General features: G+C 38.6%; 1 protein-coding gene across 2 annotated transcripts in view; it reads right to left on the bottom strand.

Annotated features, from left to right (window-relative positions):
• Window positions 1-25,030, bottom strand: part of CDH6 (cadherin 6) — a 136,882-nt gene that overhangs the window by 62,503 nt on the left and 49,349 nt on the right. Inside the window, exon 2 of one of the 2 annotated variants that reach the window (XM_023216590.2) lies at window positions 1,595-1,950. In XM_023216590.2, the coding sequence (XP_023072358.1) occupies window positions 1,595-1,822 (228 nt within the window). In that variant the 5' untranslated portion in view covers window positions 1,823-1,950. Of the gene's footprint in view, window positions 1-1,594; window positions 2,139-25,030 lie in introns of those variants that run through there. The other variant, XM_023216591.2, reaches the window with a different exon arrangement.

The raw sequence follows: 25,030 nt of genomic DNA, 5'->3' as shown, positions 1-25,030 counted from the left end.
GGGGAACCATCATTTAGATAAAGCACTTTTTAAAACTTAATCTTCTATGGCAACAATGCTATTTGTGTTGTAAAAAGTGCTTTAAAGATTTTAAGATGATGATTATTTTTTACAACCATCACCCGATTCACCTAGTTTTCTTCACATTTCACAAAGGAAATTGAGTGAAGTACAAGTAGCTGAACTGTCTTTAGTAGTCACACAGAGTGTGAATTTCACAGCAAATACATGGCTAGATCCTTGGGGATCTGTGTTGATGTTCACCCCTTCACCGAATACTTCCTCTCTCACTTTATTCCACATTAATAATTCACATCATTGGAATACTTCCTGGTTACATCAGCCCAAGCCGTGGATGGCTTCCCTTCATTTATGGTGGTAAATACTTAAAGAGAACATGTACATATGGTTATTCAGGGATATTTGATCACAGACTGAAGTGTGAACATGCAGCCTTTGCAATCTGCAGAATGTATGTTTTCTGCATGATAACCTAATATAGATGTCTTAAAATCATAGCTGTAATAATAAATGAATGCCTTTTCTCATGTATCTATTTATGTTCATTATCAGTTTGTTTAGGAAGGGATATATGGCAATGATTTTGAAAAAAATCAATATTACCTCATGAGGCATGGAACCTACAAAGTATAAGCCTGTAACCCTGTTTTTTCTTTGACATCTTTTCAGTATGCAGATATTCTGCAACAAGGATGGAGCCGATGATAAAATTCCAACGAAACTCATGATGACAGGCTCACCAAGCTGTTTCCCTGACTCAGCTCCAGTAATCTGTGAGGGCTATAATAAGCGATGCCTCCTCACTTTACTTTCTGGAGTCAATAAAATGGTCAGATGATATTTGGAAAGAGTACTTTTACATAAGCATTTTTCTCTTTTACAAATTTTGCCACAGTTAAATCACAAGATTTTGAAATACCTGTTTTTTGCCAACTATTTGAGATAAGACTAAACAGTAGCAGCAGCAGAAGCTGCCAAATCTAAGGCGGTGGTGGGTTTTGACAGCCAAAGGCTCCATTTGGCCAGAGAATGATGGTGCTATAGGTAGCAGAGTTAAGAAGTAGTTCCAAGGGCTCCATTTGGCCAGAGAATGACAGTGCTATAGGTAGCAGAGTTAAGTAGTTAATTTGAACTTGGCCAAAGGACTATAGCTCAGAATATTTGCTTTTAGAATGAGAGAAAAACGAGCCTTCCTTTCCTTACAGCTTAATCTCTCCATTCCTATTTTTAATACACCCAACTTTATAGAATAGACAGACCACATTTTTTAAGCTACAGTAAAAATTAAAGGATTTATGATAATCCTATGCGGTTGGTTGTGGGTGTTTCACTTTCAACTGGAGCATTTTCTCTCTCTCTGTTGCAGGGCTAACATTTCTCAGCTTTTTGCTACAGTCTTCTTTCCGAAACTACTCAAGTGGAAAAAAAAAAAAAAAAAAAAAAAGAGTCTTACCAGATAAGCAACAATTCTTACTATATTGGGGAATAGTTCACATCCTCCCTGTCTATTTATTACAAGTAACTTCTTTGGGCTTTTAAACTCAGAATGACAAAGCACTCAAAGGAATCCTACCTTGCCCACATACTGATAATCGGATCCTGTGTATTCCTCCAGGAGAAAGAACTGATTCCACATCCAGCTCCTTTTTGAACGGTTCAGCTCATTTTTGCTGTTTCCAGAGAGCTCCAGGGCCCTTTTCTTTGCTGGGAAACCACTAGTCCTCTTAGATAGTGGAGTTGAGAGAGTTGGGTAGGGCTGGCCCACCCAAAAGAGCAGCAAGAAATAGCGGTAAGTTCTCATGCTGATGGCACCGTCGAGTCTCTGGGTAGTGAGTGCCCCTCTCTTGGAAGTGCCTTTTTCACTGCACCGTATCCAGCCTCATTCCTCCTTCCTTCCTTAATGTTCTTTGCTTGGCTCTCAGAGGATATCTGGAAAGAATAATAACATATCAAGCATTTTTAGAGATGCTTAAAATTCAGTGTTAGAGCAAATAGGCTGGAAAAAAAGAGGACAGAAATTTGAATAGCAAAACAACAAAAAAAGTTGGCTATCAATTTTGAAATGAAGGAGACGATCTTCCAGACATGCTAAATGGAAGGCATGTGCTGGGTAGGAAGCTGTTGTTTTCTCTCCTTTTCTACCGCTTAAAAATCCTATTTTAAGGACTAGTGTTGCTATAGGTCAATGTGCCAGAATGGATTATTGCGCTACTCTTTTACCTTGGAATATGTGGGCTGAGATCTGGTAGAAAAAATGAGTTTGTGTTTCTGATTCTATTTGCATATTTATCCTCATGAACAAGTCTAAGGCAAAGAATATCACAGACCATTTGAATTCAATTGAAAATGGATAATGTTGAAATTTCGCTAAAATGTATTGAATCCCTGAGATGTGCCAGGCGTGAGTCAGGCAGAGCCAGCTCTGCAGACTCTTGGCTTCAGAGATGAGCTGTGATAGGACCTTTGGGTCAAATAAGGCTGGAAAAGACCATACACCTTCTCTTCGGAGTGCAGATTAGCATATCAAAGTGCCTGAAAGAAAGTTTCTAAAGTGATATTTTGCAACAATAAAGATAAGTCTATACATATTTAATCCAGCATTTCCCAAACTTATCCAGAAAACTATTTTTTTTCCTTAGAGGACCTAATAATACCATAGGATGGGTGAGTAAGCAACCTATAGAATTTGTATTTAATAGACTGTAAGAATTAAATGAGCAATTCAAATTTCCTTAGAAAATCCTAAACCTTATCTATAAATTTTTGCCTTTATCATAAACGATCAGGCATATTTGTTAAAACTGGTAAAATTACAATTACATTTGTTATAACAAAAATTATAGTTGCACAGTTGCTAGGTAATTTTCACAGATGTATCAAACATATCTAAGTACCACAGTGAGGGCCATCAACTGTAAGAACTGTAACAAACTGTAACAAAAATGTCAGTTATTATACTTGTGCGTGATAGCTTTCCATGGGAAATATTAATTTTCAAAAACACAATCTACCATAAAAAAAATCCTGGTGGCCAGATTTGCTTGGTATAGATGTTCCAAATTAGTTTACTAGTTTATGCAATTAAAGTCATATATGCCTATATCTCCTTTAGAAATTTTTCCACATTTTTTTGGAGAAAAAACAGTAAATTACTCATTTGTCTTACCATTTGATATAGAAAAAACATTCTTAAATATAATAACAACAACAAAAACAACAAAAAGGAAGTGTTGTGTAATGCGGAACATAATAGTAATTGAACTGGTACATTTACTCTAAACCATGCAGATCAAGAACATGTTTTAGGTAATCTGATTAGTATTTTTTTCTCTACATCAGAAAAGAGTGGTTCACTTGATTCTTGTCATTCTACCAGGTAAATGTATATGTGACAGGTTTTTGTTTGTTTTTTACTCCAGCAATGAGTAATTATAGCCACCTAATATGTGGCTTAGTCAAAGCCTTCTATTGAAAGATAAGTGAAATAATTTATAATATTTGGCATTTTAAATCCTTTATTCCGTTATTATGCATCTGCTTGACAGCAGGCTGGGGAAGTTGAAAATTCCACAGGTAAGTAAATTAGTATTGTGACAATTAGCCATACTGGAAAAATGCCAGGCAACACTATACTTGTCATAATGCAGCCTTGGTACAGGTGTGGAATGACTGACGATCAATTAGGTACGAATGATTCTTCTCTCTCCTCATAGATGGTATATAAAGGGGATGGAGAGTGCATATGGAGAAAAGCCCTCTAAAGACATTTATTCATTTTTAGTAGCCGAGATTACACTGAGGTTGATTCTATGGAAATTACATTTTTCTTAATTTCCCTCATTCTCCATTATTTGTAAAGACAAATCCTGCAGTGAAGAATTACACGTCTGCTGCTGCACTCCACGAGCACCCCATGGTGCTGGCAGGAAAGAGGGATACAGAGAAAGGACGTGTCAGCTGTTTAAGAGGCAGACTCCTGAAGGCCGTTTTAGAGAAAAATCGATCCCTGTGGGTGTTGTGTGCAAACTCTACAAGCTGTTGCCACTTGAATATTAAATATTAGTTCTTTTTAATATCACAGATACCAAAATGTCAAGTATTCCATTTTTTTCTTAGTTGGTAATGAGCTTTTAAGTGACAAAAATTTAAGTAGTATTTCCAAGTAGGCTACAACAGCTAATTTTGCTACAACCCAGCTCTTTTTGTATCAACTTGATAGGGTGCATCCTTGTTAAAAACTTAATATACGTAATTGAATTACTATGATCAATATGCTCAAACTCATATTTGATGTTAGTTTTTTAGAGAGAGAGATTTCTCTGTGAAATTCTATAGTTTTTTAAAAAACCCCTTTAAACTGTTGAATATATAACTTAGCAATTCTCATTTAATATTTCTTAATAGGCAGGATTGCATAGTGGTTATGATCATCAGTGCTAGGGTCTGCAACATTCGTCTCTGTGAACCTGAAAAAATGGTTTAATCTCAATCTACCTCAGTTTCTTTATTCTGTAAATGGGGTAATGATACTATCCACTTCATAGGGTGTTATAAGGATTAAATGAGGCATTACATGCAAACCGTTTAGAATAGTGCCTGGCATTTGGTAAGGTATTAATAAGTATTAGGTATTCTAATCACTAATTATTCTTGTTCTTCTCATTTGTATTGTATGTATAGAATCCATCTACAACACATTGCAAACATCTGTAGAAGATAGTTTATTGATCAGAAAACATTGCCAAGCAAGTCAAAATTTTCTTAGAATTAAAGACTAGAAGCACTTGAAAAATCTAAAGTAATTTATATGCTCATTGTTTTCTTTCATGTGGATTTCAGTTCAGCATTTAACAGTAGTGGTATAGAAACAGGGAAGGCAGAGACACTGTGTGCCTTCTCACCACTGTTTGCATGAAGGAGAAGAAATATGGGCCAAAAAGAAAGTTCACTGGAGGGTGGACTCATTCATAGAATCTATATTTTCTTCTTTCCATTTTATTACGTTAAGGTTTTAAAAGTCATCTTTATTCAGGTGAAAGAAAATCAGAACTGGCTTTCACTTAGTAATTTTGCTCCTGTAAAAATGGTACTGGTAATTAACATACTGATATTATTCTAATGTTATATCAGAAAAGAATTTGATAAGTTAAAATGAATGATATCTGCTATGGTTTGAATATCTGCCCCCTCCAAAGCTCATGTTGAAATTTAATCCCTCATGTGGCAGTATCAAAAGGTGGGGATTTAAAGACATGATTGGATTGTGAGGGTTCTTTCTGCTCTCATGAATGGATTAACCTGTGGATTAATCGGTTATCATGAGAGTGGGACTGGTGGCTTTATAAGAAGAGGAAGAGAGACCAAGTGTGGTGGCTCACGCCTGTAATTCTAGCACTTTGGGAGGCCGAGGCTAGTGGATCACTTGAGGTCAGGAGTTTGAGACCAGCCTGGCCAACATGGTGAAACCCTATCTCTACCAAAAAAAAAAAAAAAAAAAATTAGCTGGGCATGGTGGCTGGTGCCTGTAATCCCAGCTACTCAGGAGGCTGAGGCAGGAGAATTGTTTGAACCCGGGAGGCGGAGGTTGCAGTGAGCCGAGATCATGCCACTGCACTCCAGCCTGGGCAACAAGAGCAAAACCGTCTGGAAAAAAAAAAAAAAAAAGACCTGGATCACATGTTAGCATGCTGAGCCCCCTCACCATGTGACACTCTGCAAAGTCCTCACCAGATGTGGCATCTTGACCTTGCACTTAGTCTCCATAACTTTAAATAAAATCCTTTTCTTTATAAATTATCCAGTTTCAGGTATTCTGTTATAAGCAATAGAAAATGAACTAAAACAATTTCCAAATTTTAGATTTTACTTAACCTAAAGAACAGTAAATGGGAAAACAATTAGTGTGCTGCAAGTATGCTCCTAAATGCAAAAAACAGGATTCTTACTGTGCAGAAGGGTCAGATGTTCAAGCAAAGGAAGACAATGGCCCAGAAGCAGTGCAACTCTGAGAACTGTGGGAAACGGTTGATTTCTGAGCAGGCAAAGTAGAGGGGAACCATGTGGTAAGTGGCAGTCAGATGTGGTGGCTCATTTTGTAGATGTCAGGAAGTAAATGGAAAGGGGAAAGAAGTAAGGGCATGCTCAGACACTGAACTTAAAATAGCAGGCAGGGTATTCAATCACAAAATACCTGAACTAGATGGTGGGAGGGGGGGAAAAGCAAAACGAAATAGATGTTGTACCTTTTTGCTGCCCTCACCCTGGCTTCCATGCCCTCTTAGCATTAGGAGTCAATCAATTAGAAACATGAACAACTCTATAAAAATAAAATGTGAACTACCTAATTGCAGTCTAATGACAGTTTAGCAGTGGATGTAAAAGGCTACTTAATAGACTGTGTCTCTTCTTTCCTTTTTGTTGGGATCTTAGTTTTTTGTGAGGAACTTTCTGTTTTCTATAAGGAATCGTTTGTATGCTCAGAAATTTGATATGCAAAAGTGTTTGGTGGTCAAGAAAACTAGTTTGAATCTTTGCAGAACCCTATTTCATTGATGACTAGAAGGTAATTGAGATGCTTATGGATAGCGGGGCAAGGCCCACATAGCTTTGGTAATTGCATACTTTGAAAATTTATTTGCCTGGCAGCCAATATGCATATGTACTTCAATATCCACAAGAATGCACGGTCAAATCCAGATTTTATTTAATACGTGCCATTTTGGAGGAGCCTGGGCCTCATTAATTTAAGTCCTATCAAGATAGAATATGTGATAATTAATGCAAAGGCTGGGCTGACGTTTTCTTTTAATTAGCAAAATCTTTTCCCCTAGATTATTGGAAATTAATAGTGCAAAAATATTTCATAGGGATATATAGAATGAGAAGACAAACTAATATGTCCTCAAGTTCCCTCGTGTGCTTTGGAATCACCTTTTATTCACAAATAATTAATATGCTAATTAGAAATTTTTTTATTGATTGAATTGCTTCTCCAGTAACATGTTTGATAACAGTTTGAATGACTCAAATGTATTATCTGGTTTTGAGATACTGATTTTATTACACTATTTGCAGACTAAATAAATATAAAACAGGTTTGAAAGCGATATAATTACGTTCAAGTTTTAAAATTCAGACTTGACATAGATTTGTTCTGGTGTTGTTGATTAATTCTAATCAGTGCAATATAACTGTAATGTTATCTAGACTTACAAATTAAACCAAGCACGTTTGTTCTTTGTTATGCAGAGCCTTAACTTTGGCATTGAAAGCCCAGTAAGCATTCAGTAAAGCAACGTTATTAATATACTTTAACCAGTTACCATAGTAAGAGAATGTTTTACAACCTATTATGAATTGTTTCTTCAGATAAATGGTGTTGCATACATATACTGTAGCATAGTACTTTACATTTCTGTAAATATGGTCTATACTTAGGTCATCCTACCCCATTGGATGATCTACACTTAACTCTTCGTAAGGCATAAATATAGAACTCTTTTTAGCATAAGTATCATAAATACCTTGTTACTTTTTGGTACATTTTCTTGCATTATATCATTGAGGAAGTAGGAAACAGCTGGTTATTTATGACTTTTTAACATCTCTCTTACTGCATCGCAACTCTGAGCCTGAAATCTCAAGAGTCCTGCCGTGTCTTTGTGGGCAATGAGGATGAAGATGGTACTTAATCCATGAAAGCCTCAAAAATTAAGGAAACAGAATTGGAAAAAATAAGGAAGATGAATTAAACAGAGTGAAGCCAAAGGGAAACATATCTTCCTACAAGTAAATCTTAAAAAAATATGATATTTATTCTGAGAGAAGAGTTTTACAGCCAATTAAGCTTGCTCAAGATCAATTTCCCGATAACCCAAGAAACTTTGTTTTGAATAGGTGGCGACCTGCTGTGAATAAAAATATGTCTGTAGAACATGGCCAATCTTCTAGAAGTGGTAACATAAGGATAGAACCAATTTAAAAGTTTTGGTAGGGATTTCACATGAAGTCTTCAATTCTAAACCTCCATTTCATTTTTCTGTAAATGTCAAAGTCACTGTTGAGTAAAATTGGTTCCGTTTCGTGTGTGTAATGAACTCCACTGAAATGTGTCAAACAGCTTTGGCACCTCTCACCACAAAGCACTTCTCTTGTGCCAATGAATCATTATGGCAAGAGTCATCAAATGATGCCTGATATATTTTTTTGTAAATGTTTATATTTGTGGATAATATGCCAATCTGTTTGCAAACTGATGTATTTCCAGATGAAGCAATTTTAACAGCATTGCCCTTGTTCTGAAATCATATTCCACACATTGCATTAATAAAGATAAAATCCAATGTGTTACAGCACATAAAATGGCATTTTATATGTAGTGGAGGGCTGAAGTGAAATACTCACTTGGAACAAAAATCAAAATAGATCAAAACTTAAATCAGAGCACAAAGACAAAGTTCTTTTACCACATGTCGGGGAAAAGTCCAAACTCTTTAATTGTGAGAACTACTAATCTATTTAATATGAGAATGTGATGAAGACCAGACTCCGGCATGCCACATGTCAAGGTGAGAATCTCAGCTCCGCACAACGCTGGTTGGACAAAGAGGGGACCAATTTGTGTCTCAATTTCTTTATCTATAAAATGGGGTGATATTAATAGTACCTACCTCATAAGATAGCTGTGAGGATAAAAATGAATGAGTTCATGTGAGGTCTTACTTGTGAACATTAAGATGGCTACAACTACTTAAACTGCCAAAGTTCTTAGCAGAGGACACACATAGGCCATCCTAGGGCCACATGTTGCCTCTTATGCATTTTTTTGTTATGCCTTTTATTCTACAATTAAGAAACTTAAGTCAGTTGCTGTTCTTCAAGGAATCAGTAGATCCTCATTTGTGGATTAACTTGAAACCTCATAAGTTCTGGTGGCCTTTATTTCTGGAGTGGAGGGAGCTGCTCCCACAGCAGTGCAAGGGCTGCCACGGTCCCCACTGTCCTTCCTGTGCTCCCTGCTGTGGCCTTGTGTTCAAATGCCATTTGCCATCTCCTTTCCACTGGGGTTTTCCTAGACCTGCTTGCTTCATTCCTTTAAACACCTTGCCTGGCTTTTGAGGGCCCTTTGGGCATGTAGACCCTGTCTTTTCCCAAAAGATTTACTCATGTGAACAAAGAAGAGAAAGCATTTTTATACTTTTAATTAGCTCTTCATGGTATGAATTTTAAACATTTCTGTAGCAAACTATAGGTTTAGGTTGCAGAATTGTAGGAAAGACTGGGTTTCATATTATTCTCTGCTTACATGTTAGGTTCTCTGGCAGCTACATTAATTCTTTTAGACACATGGCCATGAAGACAATGAAGCTTAAACAAGACCGGGAGATGTCAAAACCCTCTTACAAATTAGCGTGGATGATTTCAATGAGCTGGCTCTTTTAACAGCTCAGTGAAAGGGCAGCCAGAGAGTATTGGCTGGCAGCTATGGGCCTGCAGGAGAGGAAGGTATCTTAGTGAGGATGGGAAGTCCAAAACAGATTTAACTTGATTAAATTGCAAAAGCAATCACATGGTTCAGTTTACCATTAAGTAATTGTGAACTTGGCATATCATAGATGATTTTTAGAGCTAATACTTGCATAAAGTGGTACAAAGAGTAGAGATGTTTAATTCATTTTGGATGATATATGTACATCTTTTATCAATTCTATGATGTCTAACTCATAAATAATACTGGTTAACATTGCTGTATTCTACCCCGAACTTTTTACATGCTAGGCACCTAGCTAAGCACATCACAAAGGTGCTTTCATGAATCCTCATGACAATCCTGAGAGGTGGATAATATTCTTCCAATTTCTGCAAATGAGAAACTGAAGCTTAGGTCAAATACCTTGTCCATGGTCATGCAGTGAGCACGTAATAAAGCCAGATCCCAATTCATGCTTCAGACTAGGGTGCCCTTGCTCTGAATGCACTCTAAGGGGGTGTGTGCCAGGCTGCTGCCCACATGACAAGTGCTCATTCTGGCTGTGGCCTTGGAATTGAGTCTTCATGAATCCCCTAAAAAATAACACCAATGCAGGTCTCCAAGAGGTAAAAAGAGTTGTCACAAAACTTACAAGCTAACTAAGAGCAGCAGACAAATGTGCCAGGTAATGGGATAAATGCTCTACACACATGTAAATCTTACAACAATTCTTTGTAGTGGGTACCATTTCTTTTTTTTTTTTTTTAATTTAAGTTCTGGGATACATGTGCAGAATGTGCAGGTTTGTTTCATAGGTATACATATGCCATGATGATTTGCTGCACCCATCAACCTGTCATCTACATTAGGTATTTCTCCTAATGCTATCCCGTCCCTCAGTCCCCCACCCACCAACAGGCCCCGGTGTGTGATGTTCCCCACTGTGTGTTCATGTGTTCTCATTGTTCAATGCCCACTTACGGGTGAGAACATGTGGTGTTTGGTTTTCTGTTCTTGTGGTAGTTTGCTGAGAATAATGGTTTCCAGCATCATCCATGTCCCTGCAAAGGACATGAACTCATCCTTTTTTATGGCTGCATAGCATTCTATGGTGTATATGTGCCACATTTTCTTTGTCTAGTCTATCAATGATGAACATTTGGGTTGGTTCCAAGTCTTTGCTATTGCGAATAGTGCTGCAATAAACATACGTGTGCATGTGTCTTTATAGTAGAATGATTTATAATCCTTTGGGTATATACCCAGTAATGGGATGGCTGGGTCAAATGGTATTTCTAGTTCTAGATCCTTGAGGAATTGCCACACTGTCTTCCACAATGCTTGAACTAATTTATACTCCAGAATGGGGACCATTTTCTTATCCTCTCTTTTAGAGAGAAAAGAAACACAGTTTTAGAGGGACTGAATACTTTGCCCAGAGTACACAGCTAGTGAGTGGCAGAACTTGGATAAAACCCAACTAACCTAGAGGCTCCTTCTTAGCCATAACATCCATGATGTCATTTGTATTTTGCTCATGGAAACAACATCTAGGTTGTATTTACTCTCATTACAGACAAAATTTGAACAAATTTCTCATCAGGTTTCTAAATCCCCCACAAATTGAAGGGATGAGGTGAGTGCTGGAGGCTGGAGTATCAACATTAGTGGGAGGGGGTAGCTGAAAGGCACAGACAGAGTAGCTACAAAAGGCAGGCAGAAGAACTGAGCACAGAACAGAACAAGTCAGGGGCTGGTCTTGGGAGAGTGATGAATTCCTACATCCTTGTTTCAAGAACAGTTCCTGGCACATAGTAACACCAGATAAACATTTGTAAAATAAGTGAACGTATAGATGAATGTACTCATGGCTGAATGTAAGAATGACTAAATGCGTGAATTGATGATATGACTAATGACTATAAAAACGAACATGCCAATACCTCACAGCACTTGGAGGTATCACCATGTTACAAATACAGCACACTGATATTCATAATAATGACCTCGAACCATTAAGCAAAGGTCCAAGTTCTTTTTGTTTCATTTGAAAAGGCATGGGTGTGCAGAATAAATATGAGGAAAATTACTGTCGAAAGGTATAATAGTGGTATTTAGAAGAGCTGGGGTTTAAATCTCACTCTCTTTCTTCTCTTGTGATCTCAGACAAGCTGTTCCACCTCTCTCAGCTCTTGTTTCTCATGTATAAAATTAGGGCCGATGTACTCATACCCAGGGATAGAATAGCAGTGTGTTTAGAAGCACAAGGGGAGCCAGTTTACCCATTTTTATCCCAGCATCAATACTTATTAGCTATGAGACATTGTGTTCCAATTTCCTCATCTTTAAATTGAGAATAGTAAAGTTTTGGGGTCTCAGGGGAGGCACCTGATAAATAGCATCTTCCTTTTTCTTCTAAACTCCAAAGATTAAGAGATACAGGAGTGTTGGATGAAGACCAATATATCACCTTTATTATTAAAAAACAAAAACCAAAGACAACCAGGTTGGAAAGATGGCTAGTGTAAGGGCCACGAGGGCTTGCTAAGAAAACCCCAGCATTAGGCAAGCTCTCCATGGAGTCGGAGTTACACTTTATTTTGCTCTTTCTTTTACAAAAGCACAAGTGGTTCTTACCTCTGGGTCACAAACTCCAATTCTACGTTCAGAGCCAGAGGGAATGCCTTTCTGTTCCCACCGTTGGCCAGCTCAGTTACAGACCCCAGGGTCTGAAGAAAGTGATGGGGAGGAATTTGTCTTAATCCCCACTAATTAAAGAGATCACTAGAGACATCAGTAATCCTGAGAGCCAGTAAATCACTTATTATTTACTGACAGTTCTTGTATTTAAAGCTTTGCTTTTTGCAGTTGTTTACAACATCACTAAAAGGAAAAAATGTATGAATAATTTAAAGATGGGGAATTTAAACTTTCCCTGAAAATATATTTCACTTCAGGTCAATCAATGCATTACAGGCCAAATTAATTCTTTTGTGTCTCTTTTTTCCTTTCCCACTACACACACACACACACACACACACACAGCAAAAAGGGATAGTGATCCCGATTTTTGTATGCTTCAGACACTTGCCTGTTAGCGTTGAAACACTACCATGACACTTCTCCCCCAAAGGAATAGCAGTATTTACAGAGGTGTAACCCTTTACGCCAAGTTATAATGGAAAGAAATAATCAAAGCTCCACTTGCTGTTTGGATAGCTTTGTTCATTCAATGTGTTTTATGTAAGTTTATTTGCAGAGAATTCATAACGTAAATCAGACGCTTCTCATAATATCTTGGTATAATAACTTAGAATAATTAATGTAATAAATTTTGTATAATAACTTAAAGGGATACTGCAACACCAGAAGGTTTCTTCCCTGAGACTAACTATTAATAAAATAGACGGGGGCTTGTGAAGGTGTGGACATCTTCACTAATTCAGGTTCATGTTAACTGACCATCAAATTAAACTTGCTCTAGACAGGAAGACAATGTGTTTGAATGGGATGCTGGATGTTTTATCAATTTTCGTTGCCTTAATTTAAAAACTTTAATTAGAACCTCTGTTTACTAGAGTCAAACTGCACATAAAATATCATGCAAAACATTTTAAAAGAGAATTTTAATTATACCACTAAAGAAATACCCTTGTTCGATGTTTACTAAACACTTGCCAGAACAAGTTAATTAATACATGTTTAAATAAGTGAAAGAAGAAGAAGGGAAGCAGAAAAAAATCACATTCATCTTTTGTTGAGTTTTACTGCAGTTGTCAAAGACACCCCATTTCTAATTTAATGACGGCACGTCACAGTGCGCTTGTGTAATTATAAACAATGGGCACAAGAATGCAATGAGGGCCAAGGAAAAGCCAATTCCCACTGGGAGCTGTTGTTCAAAATAATTGCTCGTTGTTGCTTGATGTTTCGAAGTAATCAAATCAAGCGCTTTTTAATTTCCTTCCTCTATTCAGTTATTCCATGGTAGAATATCAGAATGTTTGGATGTTGAGTTTTTAGTAGGTCGGTAACGTGGCCTTTTAATTATTTAAAACTATGGAAAAATATTTTTTAATAGAGCATTTGTGTAGAAAGATAAATATTTTGATGATATTGAGTTTTCAGTTCTAATTTTAATAGGTTACCAACTTTTCCACTTCCTTTATTCTTTTAGTTTCTCCATGTTCTCCATCTATTGATGATGATTACTTGTGTTAGTAAAGACCGATAATGAAAAGTAGTGAATGACCTAAAAAACAAAATGAAACCAATCTTTCTAAGATACATCCTGTTATTTCAGTAGTTTTATGGAAAAATCAGAAGAAAAAATATGAAAAATAAGTTTGTAATCTTTTGGAGAAATAAAATGCGCACATCTCACTAATTACAAGATCATTATTAAGAAAATTATTTTCCTAAACAGCATAACTGGTACAGTTGTCCTCTTTATCCTCAGGGAACACGTTCCAAAACCCCCAATGGATGCCTGAAATCAAGGATAGCATCGAACCCCCAACTGCAGTCAGTTGGAAGACATTTCTGTTCATGTTTTCCACCCACAGTGTAATGCCTTTTCCATCTTAACTAAGCACTTATCATGCACAATGGCCATAACTTTTGCAGTTTGACGTGAGACAGTAAAAACTAGCACAATTTTCTTTTTTCTTCTCCATGATTTCACGAATGAATAGAAGATTCGTTCTTACTGAAGATCTTAGCAACCACAGCATACAATTAAAAAAAAAAATTTCCTTATTAAGTCAAGAACATTCACCTTTTCACTTAAAGGAAGCACTTTACAACTTATCTTTGGCATTTCCAAATGGCCGATATCACTACTTTTGCACTTCAGGGCATTAAAATATAAAATGAGGGTGACTTGAACACAAGCACTGTGATACTTCGACAGTCTATTTGATAACCACGAGGGCTAAGTGACTAACAGGTGGGTCTTGTAGACAGCGTGGATAAGCTAGAAAAACGGAAAATTCAAATCCAGGCAAGACGGTGTGGGAGGGGGCAAGATTTCACCATGCTGTCCAGAACAGTGTGCAGCTTAAAACTCATGAATTATTTATTTCTGGAATTTTCCATGTAATATTTTTGGACTGTGGTTGACTGTGGGTAACTGAAGCCGTGGAAAGAGAAACCTCAGATCAGAAGGGATTACTGTATTTACCTTTTCTTTTTTAAAAAGCAGATCTACTCAGCAAGACCTCCCACAATCTTTTTTTCTGAAAAGTTAGCCAATATTAACAATTTCATTCAGAATCCCTTCTAAAAAAAAAAAAAAAAACAAAACCCTATATCAGTCCTGTTATATTTGTTTCCATATTGCTGAAACTGATCGCCAAATTTCTCAAATTCACGAGTTCTACCACAACCTGTACAGGTCTGGGAAACAACATTGAATTGGGCGCAGACCTCTTTGGGTGTCCTATTTGAAATTTCACTCCAGGTGAGATAGTTGAGTTAGGTTTCTTCTAAGGCTCCACAGGTTTGTTATAAAAATTAAATATGATACAGTGCTATTGACTGAATATAAATATGCTTGCAAAAATTATATGTTGAAACCTAATCCCCAATGTGATGGTATTTGGAGGTGAGTTATTTGGAAGGTGATTAGATCACGAGGGCATTGCCTTCATGAATGAGATGAGTGTCCTTAAAAAAGAGATCCCAGAGAGATTCTGTATTACTCTGTTCTCACGCTGCTAATAAAGACATACCCGACACTGGGTAATTTATAAAGGAAAGAGGTTTAATTGGCTCACAATTCAGCAGGGCTGGAGAGGCCTCAGGAAACTTACAATCATAGTGGAAGGGGAAGCAACCATGTCCTTCTTCACATGATGGCAGGAAGGAGAAGTGCTGAGCAAAGAGGGAAAAGCCCCTTGTAAAACCATCAGATCTTGGGAGAACTCACTCATTATCATGAGAACAACATGAGGGTAACTGCCCCCATGATAAATTACCTCCCACTGGGTCCCTCCTATGGCATGTGGGGATTATGGGAACTACAATTCAAGATGAGATTTGGGTGGGGACAGAGAACCAAACCATATGAGATCCCTTGCCCCCTTCTGCCATGTGAGGACAAAGCAGGAAGATAGTCCATGAATCAGGAAGCCAGGCCTCACTGGGCACTGAATTTGCTGGTGCCTTGATCTTGGACTTCCTAGCTTCTAAAACATTGAGATACATATTTGTGTTGTTTATAAGCCACTTAGTCCATGGTGTTTTTGTTATAACAGCTTGAGCAGACTAAGATATAAAGTACATAAAACACTCAGCACATTGCTACATAATCAGGAAATAAATATTAGCCAGTACTGATTTTAATATTATTGCCTACAAAGAGCCATATGAGACTAGCACATGTAACAATTTACTGTATTTGAGTCAGTTAATATCAGTAAAGAACATTAAATAAGAGTATGATAAAAGGCAGCCTTCTTAAAAAACAAAATTAAAACAAAAAGCTCTTTCTTCTGTGTATTATTTTTCTTCAGAAAAGAAAACTTTATACCTAAGAATAGGCATGGTTTGGTACTTAAGCATGCCATTGACTTGCTCTTATTTATTTGATTTGGTGGGACAAATAGAATTTCCTAATGTATTTTTCCTTATAAAATAAGAATCTAAAGTGCCAGTATATTTGCACACCTACCAATTATCAAATGAGTTTCCCTGAATATGAAAACTAAGCCAAAATATAATTTAGCTCTATAAACTACTGTCAAACTCAGGTATCATTACATTTGGAGCATTCGAATTATTGATTGGATTATTTGATTTGCAATTGTTTAATGGACTTCATGCAGCTGTTTATTTTTTCCACAACTCAGTAAAAACTTTTTGTAAAATGAGCATTTTTATGATTAATAAAAAATACACACAGATACACACACACACACACACAATACATCTTAAAAGTATTCTGTCAAATATTTTTGACATCCTATTTTAGAAGATGTTGTGGTTCCCGTACTAATGTAGAATTTCTTTCTTATGACTGTAAATAAAAACCAGGTATCCATGGTTATAAATATCTCATTTCACATTTTCTTTAGCCACAGCAAAAAATTTCAATTAATTGAATCACAGCCACCCTCAAATAATGCCAGAAGTGCAATAGTTGGTGTTCCAGGTCATGGGCAACCATTAATTAAGATGCAAAGAATCAGCATTAAAGTCTCCAATTTTTGTCCCAGAATTTTTTTCTTGATGGATATGGACTAAAATGTCTAGAAAATACAGCTTCAGCTATATGGGGAAGAGGAAATTAGGCACAGTCTTTATTTTGCTTAGCCTAGAATTTTTGATAAAGTTCTGAAATGTCATTTTGGAATATGAAAATAAAAATAATTTTACTTCAGGACTTTTTTATTTGTTTATTTAAACTTGACATTTATTTATAATAAAAAGGGCAGCTTGATGGGTAGATGTACAAGTTAACATACAGAAATGCTAACAATGTGAGACGAGTAACATTCACATGCTTTGTTCAGTGATCTAATGGAGTTGCTATTCTAACTTCCCCTGTCATTTTCTCTACATTTCAATGTTCAGAGGGAAAACTGGTCATAAAGCCTACTCTGGATTATGGATATAAACTTGTGGAATCAGTTCCCAAGAGGTGGGTAGTGAAGTGACTTCCAATTCCCATTTCCAACTCTCAGCTGAGATGAAAAACTCCTTGTTATCAACTCACAGAACAAGGAAATACAGCATCCCCCCATATTCTAGACATCACCTGCTTTCAGGTGTAACTTCTGAACTTGCCAGAGGGAAAGAAGTGTGGAGATGTCCCCCTTAGACCTAGTGTCCTCACCCTGGTTTGGTTTGGTTCCAGTTCCTGTATAGTCCAGACTGCCCAAGCGGTGAGGATTGCAGGGAGGAGGTGATGTTTGCTATAGAAATGCTTTGGTTCTTCAGGATGCAGTGAAGGCATTCATGGCCTGCTGCCCATCCTAAAAGGATGAGTTTTGCAGAGAGCTGTGCGGTTGCTCGAGTGGCTGAGATGGCTCTGCAGTTGGTGGTGCCCGCTGCTGCCACAGGGATGTCCAGGTGTGTGCAGGCTGTGTGGGCTGCTGACGTGCCCCTGCTCTACCTGGCCATTTGACCATCACTCCCTAGGGCCCCTTGTGCCACCACTGCATAAGGTGAAACGTGTCTTGCTGACCAGTTCCCTGCAACTGGTGCTTAGGATTACCAGGTTGGGGCTGTGTAGAGTCCTTACAAGGCAGTACTGCCAGGCCATGTGTCACTGTCCTTGTCATCCTGGCATCTTCCTTGGTGTTGGGGCTGGAAAGGAGTCAGAGGATGTAAGAGCGCCCCTCCTAGAGCTGGGCCTGTTGACATGTGATTCCTAAGTGTCAAAAGAGGTGGAGAGATCTCTCCTCCCAGCAGAGCCTGGTGGCTGGAGCATCGTGACCCTTGATGCCTGGCTCACTCTGACCCCAGGTTGGAACCCAAGAACCAAAGCATGTGTGGGGTGGAAGAATAGCTGGTTGTTGCTGAAAGAACTGGAGGGAGGGAAGTGACCCCGGTGATTGGGGCCATGCACAAGTTGCCTTGCCTTGTCACACAGTCATGTGAGGTCTCTGACTTGGGGCCTTCTGCCAGGGAATTCACAAGTCTACAGCTCTGGCCACAGTGCCGCGCTCTTTGGTTATGAAACCATTTCTGAGTTCCGAACTCTGAGAGGCCTGTTTGTGCAGCCAGTTTTTCCCTGATAGCAATTCCAGGAAATCGACCTCAATTCAGACCCCAGTAGACTCTGCCTGAGGTGTTGTATTCTCTGGTTTTTGAAACCAAATCTGTATTCTAAATTCTGGAGTGCCAGTTTCTCTGGTCAGTTGTTCTCTGGTAGTCATACCGGGTTAAGGGTTCTGTTCAAACTAGCCTTGCAGGGCATCCTTTTTACTTGGGCTCGAAACACTCCTTCATTGGAGTCCTCTTGGGAGAAAGCTGCATGAAGTGTTGGTCCAATCCCTAGTGGGAAGGGTCACCTGGATTCCACAGAGACTGCTGGCCCATTGGGCAGCTCCTGGAGCCACTGGACTCATCAGGACCCAGCAGGGCCTGCTCTTTTCTTAAATACCTTCTGAATTTAGCCTTTCTTTAAGTATTTAAGACCTTGATGGATTCAGAGGAAGCCAGTGAAGGTTGAATTTTAAGGGAAGTACAGATGCTACTAGGTAGTTTTTCATTTCTTACAGCCCTTTTCCAAGAATAACTTTGATCCCAGGCTCTCTGGCTTTGACATATGGAAATGGTTTGGTCTCCGTGATGTTCAAGTATTCTTGTTCCTTCCTCATTCTGGATGGCCACATTATGGAAAAGATGGGGAACCTCTCCTTGCAGGTGTACTTTGCACATTTTTCTCAGCTCCTCCATGAACATGTTTCATGTCATCACCAAATCAATTGATTGAGGTCAGTGGAATGACATGAGAGGGAGAAATTATATAATAGGTAGATTGTTGTCAGGATCAAACCACGAATGATACCAAGTGGCATTGCATGTTGGACAGAGGGAAGCCAGGCTACTGCAACTACACAGTGTGGAAAACCTACAGCAGCTGATAAAACCCAAAAGGCAGAGAATGGGACTTCCTCATTTGTGCTTTGAAGGAAACGAACACAGACTCTCAGTGGTTAGGCTCGTCTTTTTTTCCCCAAATTTATTTTAAAATATATACAATTGCGTGTATCTGTCGGGTACAACATGACGTTTTGAAGTATATATACATTGTGGAATGATTAGATCTAGCTAATTAACATATGCATAACCTCACATCATTATTGTTTTCGTGGTGAGAACATTTTAGGGAAAAATCACCCCTCTGCATTCCATCTTATCTTTATTTTAAGGGAACACTAATTTAATGAATTCTTATTGAGGGGATGAAGGGGGAGACTAAGATCCCTTTGAAATGGTTAAAGGCATTAAGCATGAAATTTGCAAACTATAACATAACTTATGTAGAATTTTTCCCCAAATTGCCTGCCAAAGGGCCAACATAAATCCTTTTCTAGAGACAATGCATGATCTCTCATAATACTACCTAGGTTTTTTGGGGTGGTATAATTTGTGTGTGTGTATGTGTGTGTGTGTGCATGTTTTGCTTGTGAGAGGATTCAGGAATGTGGATATTTCTTAATATTGCTTTATGATGGTTGAGTTCAAACAAGAAGAATTCTGAGAAAAAGATCAGTACAACTTGTTAGCCACCAATTTATCATCTACCTATACAAGATTTAATGGTAGTGTTAACCCGAAGTCTCAAGAATAATTAGAGTCTAAAACAAGTCTTAAAGTAAAGAGATGAAAAGAACTATATAAAGAGAAGGCTGTCATGAAATAGAAATTGCACAAGGCAAGGGAACTTTCATCGTGTTGAGTAAGTACTTTACTATGGGATTCTTTTTTAAATTAAGATGCCTGATAAGTTGGATGAAAATAAAATATGTATGATTATCAGGGACTACCTTAGCACAGAGTAGTTGGAAATGAGTGGAAAAAGGACAGAGAGGAGGTTTTTCTTCCCCCAAGTCATTACCAGCTTTAGTTCACAGAAAAGTTATTTCAAATACTTGCTTTGAAAGACCGCTTTGAGGTCTGCTTTTAATTTGAACAGTTAAATATCGTATTCATGCCAATGAATCTTTTTTCTTGTTTTAATATCATTAGGAAGAAAGCTTTCCTGGCCAGGGTGGATAGTGTAATTGCTTAAAAGAAGAAATATATAACACACATACTTAATAAAAACCTTATGTTGGCTAGGCACCTTCGTTTACATAAGACAGGCTTTTAGTTTTTAAAACTAAATTACATTGAACCATATGGAAAAAATCTCCAGAGTAAGATTTTAGCAAATAAATAACCTCTCACAGCTCTTGGTTGTTGAGCCTTCTCTGGTTGTTTCTGTTTGGGCTACAGGGTAATTTTACAGGAATCCTTTATTTTGCTAATGCAGTTCGAGTCAGCCACACTTTATATAAACCTGGAAAACTGCTAAGAACAAGGCAGCGTTCATCCGAAAACTTTGGTCACAGGTGCTTTGAAATTTACTATGTCTTCTGATGCTACCACTAATGGGAAAATATTTGTTTTCATTCAAAGACATTTAGAAATATTTTTTAAAAACAGAATGAATCATCACTTTTCATAGCTCAACAGATTGCTGTCTTCATGCACAACGCTTCCTGCTGCTTATAACTAAAGAAAAATGACTTTGGCACTTTATCTGTGATGAGCGATTGTAGTGGCAATTGCCTGTGAGACACCAGGACACCTGCCACAGCATCCTTGGATGTTTTCTTGTCTAAGGCAATCCTCTCCAGTCAATGTGGGGGCGGCAAACCAATATGCCACCAGATAGAAGCAGGTGGAATGTTCTGATTAAGAGAATGAGCTTTGGAATCAGTTAGATATGGGTTGAAATTGTTACTTATGAGTCTTTGGACATGTTACTTAACCTTTTAAAGTTTTAGCTTCTTCTCTAAACTGAGGAGTGACCATATTCAGGTCCTAAGGTATTAATGTGGAGAACAAAAGACTCAGGTGTGCAGAGGAGCAGATACCTACTAGCTATTATTAAGTCATTTTTGGTAACGGTTTCATGAATTGATAACTCTTGATCATCGATAACTTTTGATTTTATGATAGCCAGCACATTCTCAAACTCTTCTGCAGAGATGTCCTGAGTTAAGATCCCTGAAAGGTGTGAGGGCAGAACCCAAAATGTGGAATTAAAAAAGTCTTTAGGCTGGCTGCGGTAGCTCATGCCTATAATCCCAACACTTTGGGAGGCTAAGGCAGGCAGATCACCTGAGGTCAGGAGTTCAAGACCAGCCTGGCTAACATGGTGAAAATCCGTCTCTACTAAAAATACAAAATATTAGCCAAGCATAGTGGCATCTGCCTGTAAGCTACTTGGTAGGCTGAGGCAAGATAATTGCTTGAACTGGGAGGCAGAGGTTGTAGTGAGCTGAGATCATGCCATTGCACTCCAGCCTGGATGACAGAGCAAGACTGTCTCAAACAAAACAGAACAAAACAAAAAAACAAGAAACAAAAAATAAAACACAAAAAACCTTCAATGTTATCCTAAACACCTATGCACATTTTGCATTCTACTCAATAAGAATTCTAAATTGTTTTATTGCCAAAATCATGTTTGCCCCTCAAAATTTGTAAATCTGATGCTCTACAGTCATCTTGACACTGTAGCTTTGCCTGGGCTCTTGCATAATCCTGGGCTTGAGTGTGGCCCACCTGGGCTGCGCTGGAGAAACGCCAGATAACATAGACGTCTGTAAACCCTGCTTTCTACTGTACAGATGATAGGTGGAGCTTCCTCCCCCTGACCATCCCACTTCATCCCCAATTGAAACATAGTCAGGGTAGGTTCTCACTTATAAATTATCCTTGACATTTTAATTTAAAATTTTAACTCATTTGGCTGAGCAATAGGGTGCAATGGAGTGGGGGATGCAGAAAACAAATTTCTATTCCTTAGTGAGAAAAATTAAGCAACAGTAAAGCATGTGCCACTTTATGTTGCTCTCGTCACATCACTATGTTGGAGTCCATTAAGAAAATAGTAAGGCTGGGCACGGTGGCTCACGCCTGTAATCCCAGCACTTTGGGAGGCCAAAGTGGGCGGATCATGAGGTCAGGAGATCGAGACCATCATGGCCAACATGGTGAAACCCCATCTCTACTAAAAATACAAAAAAAGTTAGCTGGGTGTGGTGGTGTGTGCCTGTAATCCCAGCTACTTGGGAGGCTGAGGCAGGAGAATTGCTTGAACCCGGGAGGTGGAGCTTGCAGTGAGCAGAGATTGTGCCATAGAACTCCAGCCTGGGTGACAAGAGCAAAACTCTGTCTCAATAAAATAAAAAAAAAAAGAGAGAGAGAGAAAGAAAAAAAAAAAAAGAAATATTAATATGGCTTGAGTCAGGAGACCTGCTCTAGAAATTATGGCGTATTAGAAGCAGAGGTTGAATCTTATCCTAGGAGTCTTGAGAAATTTGTGGACAACTTAGATGAAGTGAGAAGAAAGTTACAAACGTGCTTTGAGGGGCCAGCTATGTACATAACGGGGCTCATGGCTTAGGTTAAATATTTCTTGTAGATAAAAATCCATGATGAGGAATAATCATGGTTTGTATTTGTTTTCAATTTTCTGCCATTCTGATGAGTTGAACAACTATTCAATTTAAAAGTAAAAACCCTGTAATGTCCCATATTAGCCAGCAACCCTCTTAACCCCCGTGAGCTGGGACACACAAGTTGTGGAAATTGCAGAGATAGGAAAGGGCTTTTACCATTTCATCCTGGACAAAGACCCGAAAGCTGATGGGAAAGACAGAGGAAAAGAAAGAGAAAGAGAAAGAGAGAAAGAAAGAGAAAGAAAGAGAGAAAGAAAGAGAAGAAGAAGGACAAACTCAGTGATGGTCTATTTATAATTATAACAGGGAAAAGAATTGAAATCACCATGCAAAGTGATCTCCTGCTGCCTGTTGAAATTTCCTTTGATGGAAGTAATCTGTCCTTGTTCCAGGGTCCACGACTATTTTGGCCTTTCTAAGTTGATAGATAGGCTCAATTTAGTGATTAGACTGTATCATATACATGCCGTGGTCAAACCTCCAAACTCAGCTTGGTGTGAATCTTCCCTCCTCTGCTGGGAATTGCTTCCTGCTAGAAGTCCACACTGGGGAAAGAGATGTGGTTCTTCTGTTGCCTCTCTCCTAGCCACACATCCCCATTTATGACTCTGTTTTCTGCTCCATGTCAGTGTCAAAGTTGCTAGTAAGGATAAATAGCGAGGTCATGGGACTCTTCTTTATATTTTCTGGGCCTGACTGTTCATGCTGTTGTTTCTGGGGGGCTTTGTTTATGATTAGAGTGGACTTTTCCTCTCTTGGAGAACTTCGATGGGGTCCTCAGAGGTCATTTAACTCCAGCCCCTCTTCTCCTACAGTAAGTACCTTGCCCTAGGCATAGAAGGTTCTATTCAGGTTGGGGCTGCTTTCCTAGATCCCGGGTACTTCAAGACTCTTTCTATTGAGGCCACCTTGTTCCTCCAGGCAGCCCTATTGTTTACAGCCCAAGGCAACCCCATGACAGTTCTTTCCCAAGTGGCCCACATCTGGTCCATGGGAAACACACATCTGTATACTGATAAACTCTTGCTGATCCCAGTAAAGCAGAATGCCCCTGTCTCGGTCATCTAAAGTGAGTCAGCCCCTCTCAGTCCCCAGTTCTTGCCTGCTTTCCCTCTCTCTAGCATGAGCCTCCCAACTGCAGGGAACATATTTCATAGTTCTCTGTGTGGTACCATTGAGTCCCCCTTAATGAAGTCTTCCCTTCATTAGGCTTAAGATGGGAAGGTAGCAGCTCCTCTTACAAAGGCGGGTGGGGAGTCTGCAACAACAAAGCCTTCCAAAGGAATTTCTTCAGTAATCTCATCTCAGAATCCTCTCTCTGACCACCTTTTATATTCTTGATTTGATGAGGTTGTCCTTCATTCCAGCTGTAAAATCTGCACAGGATGGGAGTTGCATCTGTATCCTTGTCTACATTGTCTTGCTAATCAGTTTCAACTGAGCTGGGAAGAGTCTTCATCTTTATCATACACACATCTGGCTTAATTCCGTTAGAAAAATAGGCAAACACTTCCTAATACATATAATTAAAAATATATAAACATGACACCAAAATTAAGTCGCTGCAGCACATTTAACATCTTGGGGCAGGTAATCCAGTGCTTAGAGTTTGATTTGGTCATAAAAACAAGACTGCATAAAATTGGCCTGAAATTGTCATAAAAACAAATGAACTTTAAAACTCTCAAATTCACATCATGAACTTTTCCTTTAAAAACGATATTTATAGGCTTGGTGCCTAACCTATATGTGAGATTGGAAGCAAACTTTTTTTTTGCACATTTTCTTGAGATGTCTTTGATGATGCTGAGCAGAGAGTAGATAGAATCGAGGTTTGCTTTAAAGATATGTAGCAGGGACCCCTGTTTTAGCATGGGCTGTGTTTACCTCTGGGATCTAACAGGTCTAGATGTGCCTGGCATACTTGGGGTCAGCCTGCCTGGAGTCTGAGCCGGAGATGCTAGGATGTCTCCCAGGAGAGAAGTCATTCTCAGGGAGGGAAGTGTCAAGCAGGCAAGCTTGGGCCAGTAAAGAAGCCTCAGCCATCACATCGGAAGGACAATTCCAAGCACGACATGATGCTGTCACTTGGATTTGTCCCCCCAGGGACTCAGATGTGAGTCTCAGGGAGAGAGGGGCTGCAAGTAGAAATTGAAAGAACTATTTTCACTAAAATCTTCAGAAACACTGAAGATTCAGATGAGCTGAATATGCTGAAACCCCAACCACCCACTGTGCTTCCTTGCTGGCCAAAGCACGCCATCTTCCTCTGTCTGCTGAGACTGATATGGTCTGGCTTAAAGATGGCTTAGTAACCTAATTGGGATGGTTATCTTGCAAGGCTTGCCCTTTC

This window comes from Piliocolobus tephrosceles, chromosome 4 (genome assembly GCF_002776525.5).
Source record: "Piliocolobus tephrosceles isolate RC106 chromosome 4, ASM277652v3, whole genome shotgun sequence".
In the NCBI taxonomy this organism is placed as follows: Eukaryota; Metazoa; Chordata; class Mammalia; order Primates; family Cercopithecidae; genus Piliocolobus; species Piliocolobus tephrosceles.
The sequence above is the reverse complement of the archived record's forward strand: the minus strand, read 5'-3'. Positions and strand labels throughout refer to the sequence as shown.